Raw genomic sequence first — 26,191 nt, 5'->3', positions numbered from 1 at the left:
TTTTTCTTAATTTTCACGGAATTTCCTTACTTCTTGAGCGGGCAGAAAAATCCATTCCCCAATAAATGTTTTGAAGCTCCCTAACATCCACACAAATCTTTTATCATTGATTCAAAACAACTTTCTCCGAGAAGTAACAAAATGAAGGAGTTCTAGACGGAAGGCGAAAAGACCAGTTCCCTCTAGACTACATTTCCCAGCATGCCATTGGTGGCGGAGAGACATCGCAAGTGGGCGGGGTTGCAAAAGCTGGCTGGCGTCTGGGTCTTGGAGCAGCTTTGCAGAGCGGTCTTATTTCGAGAACTCAGCTGCGTTCAAGTGAGCTGGGCGAATGCCAGGCATGGCGAGCGGGTTGCAAGTTCGCGGGGCTTGGGGGCTTCTCGCCTTTTGCTGCTTCTGCTCCGCGGTCTCCTTTGTGTTGCGGAGTGAGAACGAGCGGCCGATTATTGGTAAGTAGAAGGGCGTTGATATTGCAGGACCTGACAGTTAGCCATCCAGGACTTCAGTGCTTTCAATGTTGAGAAAGAGAAAGAGTAGGGAGTGAGTGGGGGAAGGGAGGGGTTGGAGGAACGAGAGGGAGAGAGAGAGAGAGACCTTTAGAGTCTTCGTTGGGACTATGTGGCTCAAATGACTGTATGACTGTAACTTTGTTGCTTGTATCCTTACGATTTATATTGACTGTTTCCTAATATGATTTGATTGCTTATTTGTATCCTATGAGTATCATTAAGTGTTGTACCTTATGATTCTTGATGAAAGTATATTTTCTTTTATGTACACTGACAGCATATGCACCAAGACAAATTCCTTGTGTGTCCAATCACACTTGGCCAATAAAAAATTCTATTCTATTCAGGGTGGATTTGATTTAAATCGAGTCGATTTAAATCATGATTCAAATCATGATTTAAATCACTAGTAAAAAGACTTGATTTAAATCAACTCGATTTAAATTATAATTTTTAAAGAGCAACTGTCATCTCTGCTACTCCTTTGACCTGCTGTTGACTCACGGATAGTCCCAGTGTTGCAGAATATACAGCCTTGTGCTACATAACTAAGCTCCATTTCATGCTGAATAAACTAAATTATTTATGTATCTTAAATAGAAAACTATCTTACGATAGATTTTTACCCCAAAAGTTTTTTATTAAAATAAATTCAATAAAAATAAAAAAAATCTGATTTAAATAAAAAAATCCGATTTAAATTTAAAAAATCCGATTTTTTGGATTTTTTTTAAAAAAATCATTGATTTTTATCCACCCTGATTCTATTCTATTCTTCGCTGTGATTTTTCCTTTGGTTGTCCTTAACCTTACTTCAGCTAGTAAATTGATTCCTCCTACTGAAATCCGTTTCATTGGCTTCTTGGAAGAAGTGCATAAGGCGTGAATAGGAAGTCTGGATAGATGTGTTCTTGTACTACCTGTTTTCCTCTGTTGTGCCAATATTAAATAAAGGGAATATAACCTCAGACCAATGTGGTTGGAAGTAGGTTAGAATAATGAGAGATTTTTTAAATAATTAGTTAAGATGAAACAATGCATAATCAAACATGAAATGAAATATTTGTGATTCATTCTTGGATCTTGAAAATCCCTTGGAGTGATAAAAGATGCACCTTTATTGAAATATTTAGAGCATATCACATACATCAATATACAAAGTATGCTGCTAGAAAGAACAGTAGAAAAGAAAAGCAATGGGAGATTGCAGAGACAGTTGGAGCAGCAATATACATAACTAGATTGCTCTAAGTTATGAAGAACATGCAAAAATGACAAAAGATGAACTCAGTAGATAATACCAATCATCAACCTTTAGAATGAGAAAGCACTTGGATTGATCTGACTAAATTGATCCAAAATTATTTCATTGTCCAAATATTTTGTTTCCAACTTTACATTATCAAATGCTTTTTGAGATCTTGATGAGGAACATAATGGGATAGTGATAAATCGCAAATTAAGATTTGCAGCTTGCAACCAAAGGCCTGAAATAAATATATGAATGCATAGCAGCTATAAAGACATCGATCTACTTCTCTAGACCAACAATCAAAAAGTAAACAATACCCTAGTCAAGGAACTACTGACAAAGACTAACTATGTAACAATAAACAACAACCTAATCAAGGAACGACTCCATCAACATTGACAGGGCAAACCACTAATATATAAAAGTAAGAGCAAAGCCTACTCCTTTTTAGCATTGATCATGTTATCTAGTTTGGGTAATGAAACATCTGCAAGAAAATCACCAAGCTCAGACAGTATCAAGGCCCCTACAGATTAAGTTTTGTGATTTAAATTTTTTTTTATAATATGATACAAAATATCAGTCATTTCGATATTGTATTATATTTTTACAAATCAACCCTGTTGCTCTTCAAATATTTTGAACTATAATCACACTAATTCCACAGTGTCTGAGAATTATGGAAGTTGTAATCAATTCATCTGTTGTATTGGCTCCTATTGTATTGATATCAAATACATGACATAGGTAGTATAATAAAAGTATTATATACTGTTGATTTTTAGTAAAGATACCCTCAACTTACAACAGTGTGTTTAGTGACAGTTCAAAGTTACAATGGCCCTAAAAAAAGTGACATGATCATTGCAGCATCCCTTGGTCACATGATAAATTTAGACACTTGGCAACTGACTTATATTTGTACAGTTGTACTGTCCTAGGGTCATGTGATCACATTTTGGGACCCTCTCACAAGCAAAATCAATGAGGAAGCCAGATTCACTTAGCTGTGTTACTAACTTAACAGTTACTGTGATTCATTTAACAACTGTGACAAGAAAGATCATAAAATTGGGCAAAACTCACTTAACAACTTTCTCACTTAGCAAAAGAACTTTGGGGCTCAATTATAGTCGTAAGTCGAGGACTACCTGTATCAGTTTAAAGTGGATTTATAAAATTGTTAGTGATTTTAATCTGTTCTTGTTTAAAGTTGCTATTTTGTTTCTTATCACTTCTTTACTGTGTCACTGAAACGAAGAAGTGTCATATCCAGCATTTAGTGAAGGGCTGCTGAGCTGGTATTTTGGAATGTTTTGAGCAGGTGACTCTTTCAAATGGTTGTGCAATGGATCATACTGTAACATTGCATAATTTACTGGAAAATATTGAAAGGATTTCACCTTGTTCTGGTACACATCCTAACTAAAATAAACGAGAATGTTCAGTTTCTTTCCTAGAAGCAAACATGTACCACAAATAGTAAAATAATTACTGAAGTCTGCTTTCTTTATACTATATATTTTATACTTTGAAGAGCAAAGCTAGTCAAAGATAAAGGCATTTTATATTTAAACAAGCTGGATTTCTTTAAAAAAAAGTATTTAAAAGTTAATGGCAACCAAGAGGTCTGACCAAAGTTTCTAGAACTCCAGTCATCACGACCCAGATGACTATCCTGGTTGGGAATTAAAAGTGGTAGTCCAAAAGATTTGAAAAGCACCAAGCTGAAGTCTGAAACGCCTGTCTTAAAATTGTCCTTTGTTTTATGCTATGCATTCCAATGCTCATCTCTAAAAGAAATAGTCTGATGTATGTGCATCATAGACTCTCTTTGTTAAAGCCATTTCACATTTCTTTTATGGAAAGTTTTAGGGTAAGATGTGTTAGTTGTTTTGTCACTTTCTTGATTTTGCATAATTTTACTAAAATGCTGTTTTCAAATTATAATGATATGTCTTTGTCAGATAGTCTCAGACATGGGCATATTGCCAAGTCTCTGTGGAAACATGTGACTTTCCTATTGCACAGAGAAACATGTGATGCTGAGAGAGATTTATTCTTGAAAGGATTCAGGCAATTATTAAACACTATGAAATATATCAATTAGTACAGCTCTGCTATTTTATCATCAGCTTCTACATACTAGTCTTAGGGTGGCACAAATATCTAATATACATTCTCTCTTTTTCCGGATGGTTTAGGAATATTAGCTCAGGAAACTTTTGAACATTTTCAGAAGTTTGGAAGTTCTTATATTGCTGCTTCTTATGTGAAATTCATCGAATCAGCTGGAGCAAGAGTAGTACCAGTAAGGTAAGCTGCTAAGAACTACCTGCTCCCATGATATGCCAGTCATAAAAAACATATAATTAAATTTGTCTTCAAGATACCATGTGAAACTGAATAATATCGCACAGAAACATACCTAGGACTTAATATTCAATGTTGCGGAATTAGAAGCAGCTGTTGTGAATAAGCTGCTTAAGAACTGTAATATCAGTCCTCAGGGCTGGAATTAAATACTGTAATACTTCCTTGTGTGATCACACTCGCATATGATATCATATGTAGTAATTAGAGTTTTGAACTAGGAATGGGAATGTTTACATTCAAATTGCTATTCAGAAACTCATCATAGTGAGATCCAATGTGGTGTAATGGTTAAGATGATGGATCCGGATTGGGGAAACCCAATCATTATCTCTCAGATTGTTGTGAAGATAAAATGGAAAATCCAGGACTAGTCATATATGCTGCCTTGGAGATTCTTGGAGGGAAAAGTTGACATCACAATAATCCCATTAAAAATATTACAATGCCAATAAAAAAATTATTAGTATCCCAAAGCGATTCAGTGATCAGTTTGAATTCAGGCTTCCTCCTTCATAATCCATATGTGTAGTTCATTTCAATTTCTAGTCAATCTACTGTGAGAACGATAGTAAATTTTATTTTGAATAGTTGATTCATATAAAGTAACCATTCCAGTATTACTAAAAATGAATTTTATTTGCATTTAGTGACTAAGACAATTCTAATCTAACATTGGAATGATGCATACTTATGCTAGAAATTTTCATTTTAATTATTATAGATTGAATCGTTCCAATGAAGAGTATGATGAGATATTCCGTTCTATAAATGGGTAAGTATACCAGTATAAGTTAAATATAATGGAAGGAGCATAGGATATCGAAATAATATTGAAGATCCTGATTTTAGTTTCCAGCCAGGAAAATTCATGGGATGATTATTATAGAGAACAACCTACCTTATAAGAAACAAAATTTGAAAAAAAATTGTAAAGTACTTGATAAATAAAAAAATTATTCAGAATAATAAATTGTAGCAATGCAAATAGGAGTATAGCAGTAAGCCTTTGCAACATTTTAATGATGCAGGAAATTTGGAAGTGTGATTTTTGAAAGAGTGAATGTTGCTTAGCCCAAAGCTAAATATATGCCCAGAATGGTCGTTCATCTGTTTCGCTGGCTCTTTTAATAATGTTAATAAATGTAACATTGATTGCTCTTGAAAAATATTCTAGTTTGCATTTAAAGTAAGTGCAGACTAGAACTGCGAAGACCTTTTAGACATTGGACTTTAAGAGCAATAAACTGTAGAGTTATTGAAGAAGCAGCTGAAATAAAGCCAAAGTTGCACTTATTGGTAGTCTGTTGTATATATTAAAACTTCTTCCTTTATAACTCTCATTTAACTGAGATCAGCTGGGACGTTGTTCTTGGTAATAACATTGTTGTAACCATATTTTCTTAGAATACTTTTTCCTGGAGGTGGTGTTGATCTTGAAACTTCTGAATTTTCCAGAGTGGCTAAAATATTCTATACAAAAGCACTAGAGGTAAGTGTTCTAGCATTCAAGTCAACTGCATTAATGTTTGAGACATGAAGGCTGTAGGTGATTCATGTTTACACATTTTTTCAGTTTGCATTATCTTGTCAAAGAGGTATGTATGCTTCAATAGTCAATAGAGGTGTGTGTGCTTCAACTGATATACCGTATTTTTCAGAGTATAAGATGTACTTTTTCCCCCCTAAAAGAGGCTGAAAATTTGGGTGCGTCTTATACTCTGAATGTAGCTTTTTCGAAGTTTTTTTTTTTTTCAGTCCTAACAAGGCACTAGCAATCTTCCGGGCTTTGCTTGCTCCCTCCGACTCTCAGCTGTTCTTTGGAAGCTTTCTTTCAGTGAAGCTTTTGCCTGCTTCCTTTGACTCTCAGCTGGAGCTTTTCAACTGGACTCTGAAGCTTTTTTTAGCCCTAACAAGACGCTATCGAGTGAAGTGCTTTGCCTACTCCCTCTCAGCTGTGAGTTTTTTTCAGCCCTAATGAAGTGCTAGCGAGTGAAGCAATCTCCACGCTTTTCTCATTGCTTCTCTCTCCAAAGATCAGTTGTGCTTTAGAAGCTGTTTTTTATCCCCAAGCAGGGGATAAAAACCAGCAAACTAATGTGCTGAAGCTGACCAGACTAAAGACGCTAGCCAGATGAATACCTGGTAGGCAGATATTTTTTTTCCTATTTTCCTTCCCAAAAACTAAGCTGTGTCTTATACTCCGGTGCATCTTACACTCCAAAAAGTACAGTAACTGTGGTATAAAACAGGATTATCTTGATGAGTGCGTGATACATGTAAATTAAATAGTTCTGATAGACGCATTTCAAAAATAAATCCTATTCTCTTAAAACGGCATATTAAATTCCCTTTGTCCATAGCCTCTTTTTAGTCTATTAGTTTAATCACTGAACAGAACACTGCATGCAGGATTTGGGTGAATCAATGCTTATGTTTCTGTTAATTATAAACAACTGGACATTGATCTTTGAAAAGAAAATATGTCAATTCAATTAACGAAATCTACTTGTGGAATGATTGCCCACAATCATCTGTTCTCAAAGCTATAGTTATTTGTGTTAATTTAATTTTGCTTGTTCGATTGATTTATATCCCCCCCCCTTTCCTCTAGTTGCTCAAGGCAAAATATTCTTCATCATGTCTAGACTGCTTTGCTTTTTTAATGGAGGATGAAAGTTTTCATACCTGGTTGGTTTTGGGGGTCAAATATAGTTCTAATGTGATGACTGCTGATTAGGATTGATGGATGTTGTAATTCAAAACAGTGCCTAGTCTAGTTTTTGTGTATTAATCTAGGCATTTTTCCCCTTGCCATTTTCTAGGCCAATGATAGAGAAGATTATTTTCCCATATGGGGGACGTGCCTGGGACACCAGTTGCTCACCTATCTCACGAGTGGAGAAAACTTGCTCATTCGGACAAATACAGATGGCTTCACAATGCCACTGAATTTTACTCAAGGTGAAAATTCACAAGTTTTAGCCAATAGAGCATGGTCTAAGTTCTTCTGGGGATCATAGAATTGATGCATTAATGAATTCTGAAGTTCAGTGAAGTAGTAGTTTGAGGAGTGCAGGACACAGGACAGTTAACTTTTTCCCCTCTGTAGGCAAACAGAATAGCCGCATTTTCTCAGATCTTTGTTGTAAAAATGCAATAAGAATTTTGACTTAGCAAATTGGTGAATATAATGACTATGGTTTACAAATTGTGGTATGTAGCCTAGCCTAGAATTTGAACCTAATCATTGCCCTTCTTGATGTTGATGAGTGGTGTTTCATTTTGTTTTGCTTTTGGCATAAGCTTCAAACCACAGTAAGATGTTCCAGGATTTTCCTGAAGAGATATACGAACTGTTAGCTTCAGAGCCTGTCTCTTCCCACTTTCATTTCTGGAGCCTATCCATGCAGGTAATTTCTTGTTAATTGCAGTCAAAGACCAGCATAAGGAAGGTGGGGTACAAAGAATTTAAAAGCATAAAAAATATAAAATGCAAAAATAAAATTACATAAAAAGCTAAAGAAAAAATATTAAAAAGTCTAAAAGGAGCAATAAATGGGCATAAAAAGCCTGGCAAAGTAGATTTATCATAAAACAATAATTCTATAATAATGGTCTAGCTCAGGGGTGTCAAACTCGCATTGTCATGTGACATATTGGATTGTTTCCCTTTTGCTAAACCAGGCGGGGGTGGGGTTAGCACGTGATGCATCCAGCCCACGGGGTGCAAGTTTGACACCCCTGGTCTAGCTGCTCATTAAACCTAATTTGTGGCACAGGTCTGACATAATTTTAAGCATGGAGAATATGGCACCATTGTATGTTGTATTAAGATTGGTATCTGAGAAAGCAGAAAGGTGTAGAATTGTCTTGTATCCTTATTGTATGTATACAATAATGGCAAAATGAGGCTAGTATGAATATCTCTGTAATATAAGCACTGTAGAAGTACATGTTCTGTGGTTTCTACATGTCCAGAGTCATAGAGACGTCTTTCTGGATAGGGAATTTTCCTGTATTAGTTTTCAAGTACAGCTGAGATTTGTTAAATATGCCATGAGGGAGGCAGACTACCTGTTGGACTCATAATTAATAAAGGTAAGGAACCTGGCTAGGTCCAATTGGTACTTTGCGTCTGATAAATGCTGTTTAATGAGAGCTTTGACCTGATCATATCCCATGCTGAACAGAAGGAAAGAATCCCAATGATATTTTAGTTGTCATTGGGGTTTTTTTTCCCCATGTGAAATGAAAATCATCCCTCATAGTTATTTGAAAAAGACCAAGAGGGAGAAAGAGTAGTCTACCTACAGTATGGTTGTCCATACTGTAGCCTCTACTTTCATGAGACCTTTCTCTGGTCTCAAGGTACATTAGAGACACAGTAGGTGGGTTGAAGGGCTGAATTTAGGAATTTGGGCTGAATAAGTTTTAATGGTGCAAAGTTGGAGAATGGATGGCACCACAGAAATTGTGATATTGGATTGTCCTTATTAAAATGATGCAGATAAAAAATGTCCTCTTTTAAAAATTAGTTTAAATCATGGTTATCTTTTCTTTTCTTTTTTTTACAGAATTACACAAAAAATGAGAAACTGCGCAACTTTTATAAAATCTTAACAACTAATTTTCATAATGTGGAGTTCATATCCACCATGGAAGGTAATCTAATTAACCTCTAAATGCTGCCTAGAACTAACAATTGTAGCACGGGCAGCCTATTAGTGAAATCCAGTACAGTTTTTGGACTGACAAAATGGTGGAAAATGTTTTCTCTTTCTTTTATACCCTCTTCAAAACATCTGCTCAGATGTTTCTTGTCACAGTAACTGCTGTGACCACAGTAAAGAAGCAGGACAGGCAATCCCATTTGTTCAAATAATATAACATGGATTCCAGAGGTTATTCTAGTTCTGTCTTTTCCTATACATTTAAAACTGCAAGGTGTGTATTGTGAGGTCATTACATTTCGCTGTTCTATTTTTACAAACAAAACACAATAGAATTAGAAAACATGCAACAGAATGATGTCATTTTATAGATTTTCCATTAGTGGAGGAAATAGGAAAGCTGAAGAAAACATGACACTGAAATTTTCTGTGGCCATCATCTATTATTATCCGTGATTTGTATACTTTCATTTGTGTCTGACTAAAACTCTTATCATGCTTTTATGGCAGGCTTACATTAGTGAAAGTTAATGTAAATTGTATTTCAAATAAACATCAAGTGGAAGAAGACAGTTGCAAATATTTTCATATTCAGTGGTAGTATATTCTTTAGTTTTCAAATTATTGGTAGATGAAAGAGTGTTATCAAATTGGAATTATTGCATTGTTAATTTATGTTAGTTTAGTTAGTTAAATTAGTAGTACCGGTATTAGTAGTACCGGTATATTACTGTTTCTTAATTGCAGTTTTAAAAGAGTTGTTGAAAGCTCAATAGGACCATAGTTTAGCAATAGAGCACTAACTCTAATACAGGGGTGAAATGCTCCTGGTTCGGACCAGATCGGATGATCCGGTAGCGATTGTGGCAGATGGTTCGGAGAACCGGTAGCGATGGTGGCGCAAGGGTCCGCCCACCCGGGTGTCATTACTTCCTGGTTTTAACCAGGAAGTAATGTGTTTTTTACCCTCTGTGCATGCGCAGAGGGTCTGCGCGTGCATTGATATGTGCATGCACACAAGCGAAGCAAGTCTGTGCATGCGGCACGTGCACTTCTGAACTGGTAAGGAAGGTAAGTAGATTTCACCCCTGCTCTAATACCTTTAGTTAAAAATGATCAAGTGAGCAAAGAAGTAAGCTACTGCCAAAACAAACAATACTGGGATGGTGGTCTCTATTCTAATTTTCAAAGAGTAGACCTGTTAGTCTTTACTATCAGGACTGAAAAGAGACGCTGCCATGAAAGCTTCTGTAATAAGAATTCACTTCAGTGTATCCATTTTGACAAAATAGACTCTTAATTTAGGAAGATTTATTGAGCAGTACATTGGTTGATAATTTTAAGATTCTGCTCTTCATTCCTATTTATTTAGTTATTAAGTTTTATTTATTAAATTTACATGCCCCCCATCTTGCCATTCAAGCAACTCATAGTTTCAGGATCCTCAAATAACTATCTCTGAAGATGATAAAAAGGGTAATTTTGGTTTTCTACAATGGTTAAGGCTGTTCTGTTTTTGTAGCTTACAAGTACCCTATTTATGGTGTCCAGTGGCATCCAGAAAAAAATCCATTTGAATGGAAAAATTCAACTGGCATTCCACATTCCTCAGCATCTATAAAAGTAACATTTTTCCTAGCTAACTTCCTTGTCAATGAAGGTAAGTAACCTTAGTAAGGGATATGGGTGGAAATAATGAAACATTTCCTTAAAAAAAGAGAACAAAAAGAGAAGCATCATTATATTCTACTAGTGTTTGTACTGCAAAAATGAAATTCATATTAATGGAATATTTGTTGGCCATATAGCATATTTCACAGATTGTGTTTTTTTTACTAGACTGAGTGGATATTGGAGCTGCAATATTGAAAATTATACTCTTACTTCAACTACACTGAGCATAAAAGCCTTATTCCACAATAACCTCTGACCAGTTGCTTGTCTTTTGTGAAAAAGCCATCCATCTTTTATCCAATATAAAGCTGAGATTTTACCAATGCTAATTTCAGCCAGCCATCCATCCAGATACATTCCCTTGTTCTCTTTAAATATGGTGTTTCATAGAAGCTACAGGGTGGGCAGGTTGAAAGAAAAAAAAGAGCTTTAAGTCTGGGACATATTCTAGAAGCTTCTGGATTATATTTAGTGTTAGAGTCTCTAAGCATAATGTTAACAAAAGAATTGGGATTGTACAAAATGATGACATGAAATAATCCATATATCTCCAATATTTTGCAGCCCGGAAGAGCAACCACCATTTTTCCAGCAAAAAGGCTGAGACTGATGCACTGATTTATAATTTTAATCCTGTCTACACTGGGATCTTTTCATCTTTTGACCAAGCGTACTTTTTTGATTAAATTTCCAGCCTGAAGAAGAACATAAGTAAATTTTAAAATGATTTGATCTTTTGTTTAAATTGATACAGTGTATTGCACTGTAAGGCCAAACATTTAGATTATGCATAGCTCTTTGTAGAATTTATCCTTTCCATTCCTTTCTGTAGAATCACTCTTTATGTTCCAAAGTGGTGAATTTGGGAAAAGCTTCTGCAGCAGCTTGAGACTAAAAGGCTTGTTGTGAAAGCCCTGAATTCCATTAGAACCTTGTGTAGGAATAGTTTTAAGTGTCCCCAATAACTGTTCAATTGAAGCACAAAGGATATGACCCCCTTATGGGTTCAATAAGTAGGAATGGAGCAGCACTTGTTAGTTTGGGGCTTACAGTAAATCACACAGGATTTGACTTACCATTTCGTATTATTACGGGGTTGGCAAAGAAGGGACAAGTTCTGCAGAAGTATTTGCCTAACCCTCAGTAAAACTCACATTGTTCTGGTCTTTATCATATCTGGAGTCGGTAAACATTCTAGCATTATATGTAGTTTATGTTTGCATTAATTGCACATATTTCATTTGATAAATTGCACTTAACTATTTGTGATCATTTAAAACTCTTATTTAATGGGAAAAGTTGAAGAGAATGGCTTTAGTGTGAATGGGAGTGATGACTTTTCCTCTTTGATCAAAGAACTACTGCTATAGTTATTTCTCTCCATTAAGGAACAGTGTGATATAAAAATTCTCAGGTAACCCATTTTTTAATAAAGGACAACATTTCTTCTTGGGCACACAAAGGAAACAGTTTTCCACATTCTGAGCCTCCTACTGGAATGCCTTTTTAATTTCAAATCTTCAACCTGCCAATTGCTCTCAAGTCCCTTCCTTTTCTTATATCTCCATGTATCCTAGCATATTGTTTTAGTGTTTAGAGTAGACATCATCATCCACCCAAACAATGTTGTATTTTTTAATCCCTTTTTTGAGATTCCCTTCTTTTATACCTCTTTCTTGGAAATAGCACTTTATAGCACTAGGCATAGCATACCTATAGCAATAGTTATAGCACTTTAAAAATGATTTTGCTCTTTTTTTAAAAGAAACTATTGCCACAAAATCACTGATATATCTTCTACAAGGTTTATTATTATGATACAAATAGATGATTCTGAGCCTCATTAGTTTTCTCTCCCCTACATTGTTAATCACTTTCTTTGCTTTCTACTTGTAATCACTTCCTGTGTGGTCCAATCACTTTAAACTGATTGGATTTGTATCCATCAGTCTGTGAAGATAACTGATACTAAGTACACCCATTGTTTCCAAAACCATCATATATGACTCTTCTAGGGATCATAAAAACTGAAGCCCTGGTATATCTGAGAGGCATCTTCTTATGGAAGCTTTAGTTAAACCTTGCTTTTGGGACTTCAGGCAGCACTTTCCCTTATGTTCAGCCAGCTGGTAACCTCATGAGTCATTTGAATGGACAGGACCAATATTTTCAGATGCATTTTTTGTATTTGAGGATACTTATAGATACCATTCTACTCCTAAAACTCATCCACGATGGGAAAAAAGCACTCCATTTGCCTTTCAGCTGCATCCCAGCCCTCTCAAAATAGAAACTCAATATTTCAGGTTGACCCAACCTGAAAGCCATAAAGTGGTTGCTTGAAAGTGACTTTCATTCCATTCCAGGATTCTATCAATTAATATCATTCGTCCAGATAAATGGTGCTTGGGGTTTTCTACTTTAAATACTGTTTCTACAAAAATTTGAAGCTCAGAGAATCCTTCTAAGATGTCGTTTTATTTTAAGATAGACTAGATTTTTCCCCATAAAAGGTTTTGGCTTTATTTACAATTAATGCAGTTAAGATCTGTGGTTTTCTAAGATTTGTCATAACTGTTTAATAACTAAGGTGCTAAATATGCTTAAGGGTAGTCTATATTACCCTAAATACTGAAATAAAACATTCCAATTTACTAAATATTAACAGGGTTTTCATATAGTACAACAAACATGCAAATTTGGAAAACTAGATCTGCATTTTGATATATAAAGTATTTGTGACTGAAATTCTTTTCTTGGGTAAAATATTATGCTGATATCATAAATACATGGGTGTCTGCCAGTGTAGCCTTTAGGGGGGAAAAAAACCTCATAGATTTTTCCCCGTAGTTTTCTTTACTTAAGTGAATATAAAAACCTTTCATGTTGATGATGCTATTAATGTGAGTTCAAGATCAGGCTTTTTCAAAAATATGTAGGATTATTTTTTGTCTTTTTATAATTGCACTTTTTGTATAGGCATTTCAGTAATATATTGTAATAAGCCAAAGTATCCATACCATAGCGTATGGACCAGGCATGATCCACTAACTGCTTTTATTTGTTTTCTTGTTGTTTTGCAGTCTGATTATAGTGATTACACAAAATTGATGAGGTCTTCTAAAACAGGGATCTTAAACCTTGGCAACTTTAAGACTTGTGGACTTCCAACTCCCAGAATTCCTCAGCCAGCTTTGCTAGGAGTTGAAGTCCACAAGTCTTAAAGTTGCCAAGGTTGGAGACCCCTGTTCTAAATGTGAAATAAAGGTTAATATGTTAAGTTTTAGAATGGTCTTTAAAAAAATTGCAGTTCACCTTTATCCCCCCCTCCCCCCTCCCCAAAAAACTGGGATAAACCAATAATATTATTGTGGTCCTTTGGGCTGATAAAAAAAACTTGGTCCCTCTATGCTGAGACCAAACCTGAATGACTAAGTGACAGAAAGTAAATGTGAATTTATTTTAAGTCTTATATAGTTTAATTTAATACAGTTATTCAATTTTATTCTTTCACCATATATTTGACTTTGAGCATATGGCCTTGTATTCTCTGCTGAAATATGTTTATTGCTGTATAATAAAGGAAATGCAACTTAATAGTGCTTTTAAGAATGAAATGTGTACATTTTTTTTCCTACTCTACCTTCTAGGCATGTCTCCATGCTAAGTACCCTTGCTACTCCATATGGATGATTTTTTTTAAAAGGGGGAGAAGAAAATATAGCTAATTCAAAAATAAGTACCATTTAAAAAATGGCACTTATAGCTTTCTTTTGAAAGCTGATGCTTTTTAAAAACAGGTACATCCTTTCAGCTCTTGTTATTAGATCTATAAAGAGAATGTTAAGTTTCTTTGAAGGGAAATGATAGGTTTCAACTGTCAAATGATTGAAAGGCTCCGAGAGATCAGGATTTTTCACTAACCATAAAATGTAAATCACCTAACTAAGCAATGAGGCTCAATTTTTTTTCTTGTTTGCTTATTGGGTTAGAATATCTGCCTTTATTATTACCCTAAGAATGTCACATCTAAAACTATCGTACTGAGGTTTGTGTTTACTGTACACATCTAATAAGGAGTAAATGTTGGAAGACAACTTCCCTTCCCATATTGGCTGTGGCTGATGGGAGTTTTAACCCAGCCAGCTGGACATCACCAAATTATTAGCACCTCTCTGAAAGAGAGCTAGGCCAGAAGGTGCTTGTACAAACATGATTGGATTTATCTGAAAATCTGCTTCAATTAAGGACTGAATTATAGAGTTTTTCTGTCCTGTGTGACCTTCACTGACTCCATACAAGCTGTATCATTTTATGAACAATAGCTGATAAATTCTTTTTCTTTAATGTATTGTAACATGTTTGGCACTAGGGGGCCTGCATAACCCATGTTGTTTGATTTGTATTGGATGTGCAACCAAAGTCTGGAGCCTTTAGTCAAGGTTTGTATCAAACAAAACTTCCTCAAGATGCTCAATCAATCTGTATGAACAAGTAAGAAAGCATAATATATACAGATATGCGAATTACTCAGATCTAAATGTTAGGTATGCATCTAAATCCCCTGCATGCTTACTCCAGAATAATTTGGTGCAATTGGGACCAAATTATTGGGACTTGATCTCAGGTAAATCTTCATTAAAAATTATACTGTTTAACAAATCTTGTGGTTATGGATCATGGAAGAGAAATATTAGGACAAGTTTACTAAAATAAGTAACCATGATGATGCATCGGTGACTGATGACTAGTTAAGTCAAGTGGGAAAGTAAACAAAAGCAATACTGTGATTTCCTTAATTCTAAAATCTGTAAATATGTGGAGGAGCTGCTATGATGAGTTAATGTAGCAGCGAATAATATGTACTTTCCCATAGGAGCATTGACGGAAGTGGTCAAAAACTTCAAGAACGCATTTTAAGCCGCCCTGAGTCTCTGGAGAAGGGCGGCATATAAATCAAATTAAAAAAAAAATGCCTACATGCTTGTAGCCCTGGCCCATTTTTTAAGATGTGAGGTAAGAGTTTTAATCATATAGTCACAATCAACTTTTGACACTCGCCCCTCCCCCCCAACAACAGACACCTCTGTATTAGAATTGCATTTGATTGCAAAATAAGATCGTCAGACTTTTTTGGTTGTAGACTATCTCATAACTACCTTTGTAAGCGAACTGCATATTTTGTATTTAAATATTACCATAATAAATATGTATATCTGGTACATCACTGAATAGAAATGGTTTTTATTTTGAATTTATTGTTTATGTAAATAAAGCTGCTGTTTAATTTCAAATACCTTTTCGGACCATTGTCTTCTCTTTTACTACAAGCTTTTGTGATAAATTATAATCTAGGTGTAAAATCTATCTGAGAAAGGAAAATTAAAATCTCATAGTGAGGAAATTTTAAATTGGATTTCACTGCTAAAAAAACCCAATTAAGATCTGGAACATTTCTTCTATCTCATTAAACATCTGACAAGATGAGTTCTGTGACATTGTTGCCAGTCTTCCTCTCATTTATTTTTGCTTTTTTAAAAAAACAATCACCACCACAAAGCTTTCGGTTTGTAAATGAATGTTGCAAAACTGAATCTGCAAATCTTTTCTTCAATACATTGAGCAAGAAAGTGTACAGGAAAGAAAAAGAGTAAATACATTATCTTTTCTGGAAAAGCAAGAGAAGAGAGGAGGGAAAGAGGTAATATGGCTTCTGGGTGTTGTTGAACCTCAAATCTCATCAGTGTTAGGTAGCATGGCAAAGGATCTGATCTCAGTAGGTTGACCATCCCCCTATGAAAATGACACTTGGGGGAAAAAAGGAGACTAAAGTTAATTCTATTTTGTTATTGCTTTGCACAACTGCATTTAAAAGATGATGTGCACCAAAAGAGGAATGGCTAATGCTCCCCAAAGAGATGGATGCATGTATTGGATGTGATAACATGGACATTGTTTCTACTTTATGGGGAAAAGGACAGATGTTTAGATCAGATTCATAACTTGATGGCAGCAGATACATAATCAGGAACCATATGAAAATGGCTAGCTCATCCCATTTCCTTTTTTAAAATTTGCATTTACTCCTTTTTCTGTAGATTAGAGAAATCCTAACAGATTTTAAGAATATTTAAGCAGTTTTCCAGGAGGGATGAGTCTCCCCATCCCATTTAAAAGTAAACTGACAGAGATGTCATAATACCTCCTCCTCCTCCTTCTCAGAGAAGGAGCTTGGGTAAGACCTGTCCCAATGGATGAAGCAGTCTAAAGTGGCAGCAGGACGTTTGTACGTGTCAAATCCTAAAGCCTGTGATTTGCCACACAGGGTCCTGAACGACGATTGACTGGCAACGACGACGATGAGGTCAGCTACTCACACTTGCAAGATTCTGTTAATATAGCCTTACAGTAGAATGAGCTCATCTAGTTGTTTCCTATCTGGTTACCTGGGAGAATTGATATATGTAAATTATATGCAGCCTCCTTTTTCTGTTGGCATTGATATATACTGTAGGATGCCCTTTAGATAGAAAAAAGCAAGCACATAGCATACATACCTAAATCAAGCCATCATCTGTAGTTCCCTACCCTACAGGGTTTTAATGATGGCTTAATTTAGTATGATTAGGTTCTTCAAATCTCTACCAACTTATTCCACAAGTATTGGAAAGTTTTCTGGAATAGGAACAAATTTGGCCTGTGGTTTTTGAACTGCTTTGACTTTTTCATATTAAAAAGATGAAAAGTGGGAGACTGAGACAGGAAACGTTGACACTTCAGAAAATGGCATTGGAGTCCATCTCCTTGGATGAGCTGTATCAATATTTACACATGTCAATATAAAATTAAAATATCTAATTAGCTTAAATACATAGTGGTTTATGGAATCTTTGGTACTTGCTGAACTTGGTTGTTTGCTTGTTTAATTAACAGAACAGATAACAATTAGAAGACCCTGTAGCACTCTGGACAAATGGCGGTTCAATCTCTTCTTAAAAATATCCAGTGATGAAGCACCCACAACTTCTGAAGGCAACCCGTTCCACTGGTTAATTGTTCTGCCAGAAAATTTCTCCTTAATTCTAGGTTGGTTTTCTTCCTGGTCCATATGGTTGCTTCTTTTCCTGCCCTCAGGTTCTTTTGAAAATAGGTTGACCCCACCTATTCTTTGTGGCAGCCTCTAAAATATTGGAACACTGCTATCATGTCAGCCCTAGCCCTTCTTTTCACTAGACTAGAAGTTTCATTACCAACTAGGTAACATCATCAGTTCAAGTGAGTGTGATGTTTGCTGCCTGTTTATATACAGTATACAGTAGTAGCCTGCCATGCCACTTTTGGTGGGGATGTTTATTCTTTGCTCACCACGGATGATGCAAGGAATTTATTACTTAGCGAGTTAATGAAAAGATCTGCAAGCAAACAATCAAGCTCAGAAAATACCAATATTAACCCTGAGCTACAGATATTCTTTTCTGTAGGACACAGCTGTATTTCATTGCCAAAATGCTAATTGAGTTTTGCTTTGATAAAGCACAGGATGACTCATTTGGTTCCAAGTTTTGCCTGATAGCACTTTCAGATTGCAGTGCTTGGTTTCAAACTTGAAACGAAGTACTTTTTTTTTTCTCTGCATGCCAGAACTAAAGAAAGATGAAGGATTAAGTCTGCGGATGAACTAATATTTCAATATTCTTATACTGAGTGCAGCGTGAGGTTGAACTACAGGTAGTGCTGACTTATGACCACAATTGGGAGTAGAATTTCCATTGCCCAGAAAAGCTGTTGTTAAATGAATTGTGCCAATTTTACATTTTTCTTTGCACACAGTTGTTAAGCAAATTAATGCAGTCATTAAGTGAATCGTCAGAAGCTACTCAGGAAGATTGCAAATGGTGATCAGGACACTGCAATCATTGTAAATACCGGTACATGCGGTTTGCCCCACTTTTGATCAAAACTATCAGAATGCTGCAAAAGATTTACAATTTGTGAGGACTGATTATAAGTACTTTTTTCCTAGTGCTGTTGTAACTTCAAACCAGTTGCTACCGTGTTTCCCCAAAAATAAGACACTGTCTTATATTTTTTTGAACCCTGAAATAAGTGCTTGGCCTTATTGCCATGTGCTCAAAAGCCCAATTGGGCTTATTATCACGGGATGTCTTATTTTGGAGAAAACAGGGTAAATAAATGGTTGTAAATTGAGGACCACCTGTATATAAAGTCCAAGGCTTCTGCCTTGCCCTAATTTTGCCTGAAACAAAGCAAGAGGAATAATTTTACCATTAGAATTTAATTGGCTTATATATTGTGATGTTGTATAATGTTTCACACACAGATTACCAGTTTTAAATTGCTTTTTCACCGAATGTGATTTTTCTGTTCCAGATTGTGAACATTAAATGCCAGGGAGCTTATGCGATGAGCATTTTTGTACTTTGCAGTTTGCTCATGTAATGTCTTTCTATGGATTCTATAATTTATTTTATAATTTACATGTGTAAGGCTGCCAACAATGCACAAATAAATAACAAAACCCAGTAATTAAATCAATAATGAATTAGAAGATGGTGATAGTTGGGGGAAGGGCAGGAAGAAACAGTCATACTGTAATCATTCTGAACCTAATCTTGTTCAGGTTGATCCACAGCTCAAACTAAAATAAAACCTGGAGAAAATAGATACCGCAAAGGACGCTAACAAAATCGGTACTATACTTTTTTACTTATTGCACATTGCTTTTATTTCCCACCTTCCCCTATATACTTAAAAACAAAACAGAGACTGCAGGCTATTTCCTCTTGCTTATTCATTGCACAGCTGGACAACTGCACAAATCTACACCATGAATTTTTTATGCATTACAAGTCTTAGCTTTCTTATTACTGTTCATAATCGTACACCTGAAATATTAAACAATTCCATTCTATCTAAAGATGAAGATAATCGGGCTCCCTCTATGCTGTTTAATAATATCACAGTTATTCCCATGTCTCACACAGAGAAAATAGATATTAAATATGGGAATGGAGTGAATTACTTAAGAACATTACCCATAATTATTGCAAACAAAAAATGAATAAAATAGAGATGAAAATGTATAGGAAGTTATTTTGATGCCATCCTGAATCCCTTTTACTAAGATGTAATTGTGTAGCCATTTCAATGACTACACAATATCCCAAATGACGTAAACAAAATTACATCAAACAATCTAAATCTTAGGTCCTCAATACTGTACAAAGGGACAATGATGTCTCAGTAGCACGTTCTATTATGTTTATTTTTGTTTTAAAACATGCTTTTAATTTAAAAAGTGTTGGGGACTTAATTGCAAGCACACCTTTCCAATAATGATTCTGGATTTCAAATAGACTGCAGAACCTTTTTTAGAAAAAATGATGGTTTGCTGTACATAGTCCAGTACTTTGCTTTCCCAAATTATGAATATTTTGTGGTCTGGTAGTTAAGGCACTAGGTGAGATACCAAGAGATTATAGTTTTAAGTCCAACCTTAGGCATGAGAGCTGAGTGGGTGATTTTGGGCCAGGCACACTCTCTTGCCCAACCCACCTCACAGGGTTGAATTGAGAGGAAAATAGGATGGAGTATTAGGTAGGTTGCCACCTTAGTTATAAAATAATAAAGGCAGGATTAAACAAACAAAAAACATAAATAAATTGAAATGTACCCACTCACCCACAATATTTTGCATACTTAGTCTAGGGAGTGGTTCCTCTCTATGATGTTTGGACAACTCACAAGGAAATGGAAGTAGTCCCTAAAGACTGTGCCAAACTATAATTTTAAATGGCCAAAATATTGGGACATCACAAATTGCCCATGATTTTAACATGCTCACCTTAAGTTTTGCTAGATTTCTAATGAGTACACCAGGGTGGGTTCTACTTACCTTTACTACCGGTTTGCAGCGGGGCCCGCGCGTGCTCTTCTGCACAAGCGCAGAAGCTTCTACACATGTGCAGAAGCATTTTGATGATGTCGGGATCAGTGGGCGGAGCCTCCCGCCGGTTTTACTACTGGCTCTATAGAACCGGTGTGAACCGGGGGCAACCCACCACTGGAGTACACCAATGTCTTACAAAATTTGGCAGCCCCAGGAGTTTCTGATCATTTTTTTTAACATTCACTTTTAATTTGGGAATGAGGCAGAACCACATGAAGAATGCAGCAATCATATCTCTATAAAGTGGTCCTGAAGAGATTTCAGTGACAATGCCGCAGTCTGAAAAAATTAAACACTGGAAAGTACTGTTCCAAATTGTGACGTCAAGGTGTACAGTTAAGGTAGCCATAAATGGAATGCAAAATTCCAAGTAGCCATTAGATGAGATTGAAGAAGAATTCAAATGAATTTTAAAAAGGCAACCATCTCTCCAATAATTACTCTGCAACTATGGCTTTATATTTACTCATTGGTTTACAACCTTGAGGTTATATTAAAAGCCGCAGAGACTACAAGAAAAATTCATACCACCTTATCTTTAGGGATTCCTTGTTGGCCTGATACAGGATATATGGAATAAAGTAAGAATCTTACTCCAGTTAGTGCAGATGAAGAAAATCAAACATCAGAAGACACTGCAGTTCAATTAGAGAGTCACAAATCCTGTTTTCCCTAATAATTCTGTTTTCTAGAAGTGTTAAAGCATTTGAAGTGGTGCTTCACAATTCTTCTACTTATCAAAACAAAATTACTAGTGAAGTATGGTTGTTAGATGAACACATGCATTAAATGTTGATGCAAGAAACCCATTAAAACAGCTGTGTTGAACCTTGAGGTGGTTACAGCACCTTTGCATGCAGCTGAAGATCTTTTGCTCATGTCAATGCATGCTGCAAAGCACCTTTTGCTAAAACCTAGCAAGCAACTACATAAAACTATTTTTACTTTTTTGGTAATTTCTTTTTAAAGTGCAGTGCCAGCTGCAATTTATATCAAACAAATAGGCAACAATATTGCTAAAGAGTATATGAACACAGAATGAAGAAAGAGTTTCCTCACTGAATGGCGAAAGAGCTTCCAGAAGTGAAATTACTAGGATGTCAACAGATCATCTGAATCTTCTGTTTTACAAAAGGACATAAAACAGAATGCAAAGAATGCTGAAGAAGCTACTTGGATGACAAGCAAAACGTCTTCAAAGAAAAACCAGGAAGTTCAGTTGCCTCTTGAAAAAGCACCTTTGGGACAATGCGTAAATACTTCTTTTGTAAAAAAACAAAACAAAAAAAAAACATGTTTTCTGGAAATACTTTATATGCATATTCTTAAGAAAACAGTATAGAGAACACCACAAAGGACCACAAACTAGGCACTGCTTTTAAGCTTAGTGTGTTGTTTGAACACAATATAGTATGGATATAATTCAAGGTATCATAAGAATCCTGCCCAATTGAATTGAGCAAACCATGATTAAGTTTGCAGTGTAAATATATTTGACTTATAAAGTTGTAAAATTACAGCCTACTGTTACCTATGTAAACCATTTGCTGTGATCTGTTACAGATGTATTTTAAAAGAATATGTGAAGTTTCTCTAAATGCACCTTTTTGGTTAAAGAAAATGTGAAGGCATTCTCTGTTAGTTTAATGTTATACAGAAACCCAACACAGCAGAATGTGGTCAACTGCTATAAGCAGAATAGTTTTTGCAATAAATAGTGCATATTCAACCTTGTTTTAATGCAGATATAATTCTGACTCCTTATGAACTACCATGTTTCTCTGAAAATAAGACCTTATCTTATATATATATATATATTTTATGGACCAAAAGACCCATTAGGTCTTATTTTTTAGGAATGTCTTATTTTGTGGCCGCTCACCCACTCCCTTCCACCATCTGCTTGCCCTCAGTCACAATGGCTTACAAGGCTTTCCAGGGCAGACGCATTTTTCGCCCAGACGGAGAAATGATGGAGACTGGAAGCTTCATCTGCTTGCAAATGGGATACTTTGAAATGTAACAATTAGCTCCATTTCAAAGCACCCCATTTGCAAGCAGATGAAGCTTTGTCTCCCTCTGGGCGAAAAGTGCACGGCGGAGCCAGGTGACAGCAGAGGCAAAGGGGTGGGTGGGTGGGGATGGCAGGCAATACCAATGCACTGCCCACTCTGTCCCACTATTTCACTTGCCTGCAGCCCACCTGTGCCTTTGCCTCCGCCTGCTGCGGTGCAGCCATCCAAGTATCCCGTGAGCCTCCCAGGCAGCTGTGCAGTTTGTCTGGATCACCTGTTTCCCCCCTCTGACGCCACACTCAGACTTATCTGTGCTGCGCCAAGGGCCAGTGGCTGCTGCCGGACACTATTGTGTCACTCGCCACCTCTTGTGCTTGCCACGCCTATCCCCCAGGCTTATTTTTGGGGTATGGCTTATATTAGGCCCACCCCAAAAAATCTGGCTAGGGCTTATTTTTGGGGTGGGTCTTATTTTGGCGAAAACATGGTAGTACAGAAAGAGAATGTGTTTTCCATCAATTTACCTCTCTTCCAAATAAATTAATCATCTTCCCTTTTCATTGACTCCTTATACCACATGTGCAACAAAATAAATTATGTTTGATTTTAAGCAAAGTAACAAGAACTAAGCAATCTCATTTCCAATCCTGATTACAAATTCTGATTAGAAGGATATATTTGGTTGGAATAAAGCACAGTTGACAGTGCTATAAATAGAATATTAAAATACTCCCCTTAAAAACAAAGAAAAGAATAAGGATTTCATATCTATATAGCAAAAGAGTATAGGAACTGAGTATTTATTTCAGGTAATAGATCCAATTTATAAAGCTGCTTTTAGGAGACAACATTATATCTGCTCCAGTCTATATACAGTAGTGGCCAAAATTATGGAAATCTTTTAGGAAAAGTGTATTTTCTAAAACTAGCTAATAACCACTTTTTTTGGAGTAGTACCATAAAATTATATATCAATGGAAAGATAATTTAATCAAGAATGTAATGCAATAACTTTTATGAAAGATTTGCTATTACAATAGCAGTTACAGTATAAAGAAGAAAAGTGAAATATGTAGAAAAAATGAGATATACAAAAATTATCACGTAGGTTAATACTTAGTTGGGTAACCTTTAGCATGAATTACAGCCTTACAACGTCTTCCCATGGAGTGAACCAAGTCTTTTAGTTCTGCAGCTGTTTTAATGTGAAACCAAGATTGAATGATTGCTTCTATTGACTGGGTTTTATTGCTGGTTCACTTCTGACAAACAAGTTTCTTTAGTCGGCTCCATAGATTTTCAATTGGGTTAAGGTTTGGGCTATTCCCGGGCCATTCCAGCAGTGGAATATGATTATCTTGAAACTCCAAAAAAAAAAGTGGTGTTATTAGCCATCAAACCTCAAAAATACACATTTCCCAAAAGGTTCGCACAATTTTGGCCACTACTGTATATATTTTTATTGTTAGCCCCTCAAAATCACTTTGTTGAGATGGGGGAACTACATAAATTGTATAAAATAGTAAACAAATGCTATGGAAGGCTCTGTCCTCAAATACAATTTTGCGCATATATAAAGAATTTATAAATAATGTGTATGTGAGCAGCTGAGGGTGGAAGAATAAGTAACATCATTTGCATCCTGACTTCATTTACATGATATAATAATACACATGGCCTCATTGTGCCAGCTGCCTATGAATGCACAGATCTCCAGGTGCGGTCTCAGATTTCTATCAATTCTAGCAAATGTGGTAGATGGCAAAGGAGGGTAGAGTTGCCATTAAGCAAAATCTGGAGATGGACCACCCACCTTTTAGGGGATAACATAAGAAATGATATTGTGGATGTGAAATGCTACATCCTAACTACTTACTAAAATAAAGAACTACAAAATCATAAATGTCACAAAAGGATCAGAACAGTTCAGTATTCCTTCCCAAACTGATCCCAAAGGTGAACCAGCAAAACAAAATAAGTGCACCATGAGACAGGTTAATTTACAACATAAAGACTAGATATTTTCATATAGTATCCAGAAAAGGATGAAGAACAAGGCCTAATTTATAGAGCACCAAATATCCACAGAAAAAAACACTTTTATGACTCCCTTTTTATATTATTGGAAGAAATCAAAATGCCACATTAATACATATTCTAAAGTTATTTACAGATAAATTTACATTTTTTTTGTACATATCTTCATAATGAATGCCTTCTGTTCAGCTTTTACATTAAGGCCCTCAAGAATTTTCTGAGGCTTATAAGGCTGTAGTTGGTGCCTCCCCTTGATCCCAATGTTGTACACATTCATGTTTGGCTCCTTCTAAGGAGATTTAAAAAATGTGCAAATTACACACATCTGCCCTAAATTCTGAAGAATGAAATACTTCTCTGTCAATTACAACAGCTAGAAGGACTGCATCTTGGAATCAGAAAGGCATATGGGAGAAGCAGCCATATGCAAATTACCTTGCAAACCTTATGCAATTGTCATTGGGGAAAAACACAATTGAACTAAGGGAGGCTTACATTGGAGCAATCATGCATAGACTTGAGCTCAATGATATTGATCATTGTAACAATTGGAAAACCACTTTTACTGATCAATTCCTACAGTATGTCTGTAATTAAGTGGGATTCTATAGAGAAGGCTAGTGTTGTGTTTAGTTGGATGTCACAATTTTATCATCCTTGCCTTCCCTCCTGTTCATTTCATCAGAGCTGGGAGCTTTTGGGGAAAGTGTGTCTGTGGGTGTGGGTGTGGTCTTTGTATGGCAAATAATTACTAGCACATGCAAATACAGTACAGTTGTCTTATTCCAAAACTATGGTGAAATTCTGGAAAAAGAAGACTCTTTCACACGCTCCACTGTTTTCATGCCATAAACACTAGATATTTTGTTTTAAAAAACTTCAAAAAGGAAAAAAGTTACAATGTACAAGTTGTCATAAAAGTGAGTAAAGAAAAATTCAAGATTATCTAAGAAGGCTTCATTTACAACACTAATAAGGAATCTGAGGTGGTGACTGAGAAATGCAGCCACATGTCAGGAGAGGAATCCATAGTCCAGGTTGAACATAATGAAGCCATGTTTCTTCCGTGAGATAGTCTTGCACAATTGGGCTTTTGTGCAAAGCCTGGCTCCTCCTCATAATACTGCTAAGCGTAAGCACGGCATGAGTGCTGATTCTTTCTTTCAACCTGAAATGAGAGTACACAAGTTACCTGAGAAGAAAAGGTTGGGAAGGAAGTTTAACTACTTGTTAACCTGGCTAACTTCTGAAGGCATTGCTACTTCTGAACATGGGTATAATGCTCTTCTGAAAAATTGCCAAGCCTGTGTCTTTTCAGAGACTGTGGAGTCCTTGATGTTTTATAAATTTGATTGTATGCTTGCAAATGTTTCCTTACCCAACTAGGTAACATTATCGGTGTGTCCATAGATCTGAACTAGTAAAATAATCAGTGGGAACAGTGGTACATAATAGCTGATCTAGCTAAATACATTATATATCCAGAATCATGGATCTCATTAACTTCTGCCACAATACCTACTTTCAGTTTGACGGTCAAACATAGCAAAAATCAAAGGAATACCCATGCCATCACTACTCCCAGGACTCATAGCAGAGACCATAGTACAGCATCTAGAAACTGTAGCACTCCCACATATATAACAAAAAATATGAATCCAATATGTAGATGACATCTTCGTCATAAT

General features: G+C 35.9%; 2 protein-coding genes across 3 annotated transcripts in view; one reads left to right on the top strand and one right to left on the bottom strand.

The window, feature by feature from the left end:
* The first annotated feature begins 214 nt into the window (after positions 1 to 214).
* GGH (gamma-glutamyl hydrolase) lies at positions 215 to 15,775 on the top strand. Its single transcript, XM_034429847.3, has 9 exons — positions 215 to 449; positions 3,966 to 4,077; positions 4,859 to 4,909; positions 5,542 to 5,626; positions 6,960 to 7,098; positions 7,441 to 7,547; positions 8,712 to 8,799; positions 10,330 to 10,467; positions 11,046 to 15,775. Exons 1-9 carry the CDS (start codon positions 332 to 334, stop codon positions 11,165 to 11,167), a joined length of 960 nt encoding a protein of 319 aa, XP_034285738.2. The 5' UTR covers positions 215 to 331; the 3' UTR covers positions 11,168 to 15,775.
* Positions 15,776 to 24,561: 8,786 nt separating this feature from the next.
* NKAIN3 (sodium/potassium transporting ATPase interacting 3) overlaps positions 24,562 to 26,191 on the bottom strand; it is a 133,926-nt gene continuing 132,296 nt past the window's right edge. For both annotated transcript variants that reach the window (XM_034429844.3, XM_087890615.1), the window contains one exon: positions 24,562 to 25,671. The gene's annotated coding sequence lies outside the window, so the exon portion shown is untranslated. The remainder of the gene's footprint in view (positions 25,672 to 26,191) is intronic.

The sequence above is a fragment of the Pantherophis guttatus genome, chromosome 3 (assembly GCF_059756535.1).
Source record: "Pantherophis guttatus breed Tessera chromosome 3, ASM5975653v1, whole genome shotgun sequence".
Taxonomy (NCBI): Eukaryota; Metazoa; Chordata; class Lepidosauria; order Squamata; family Colubridae; genus Pantherophis; species Pantherophis guttatus.
This window is presented reverse-complemented; position numbering and strand designations above follow the sequence as displayed.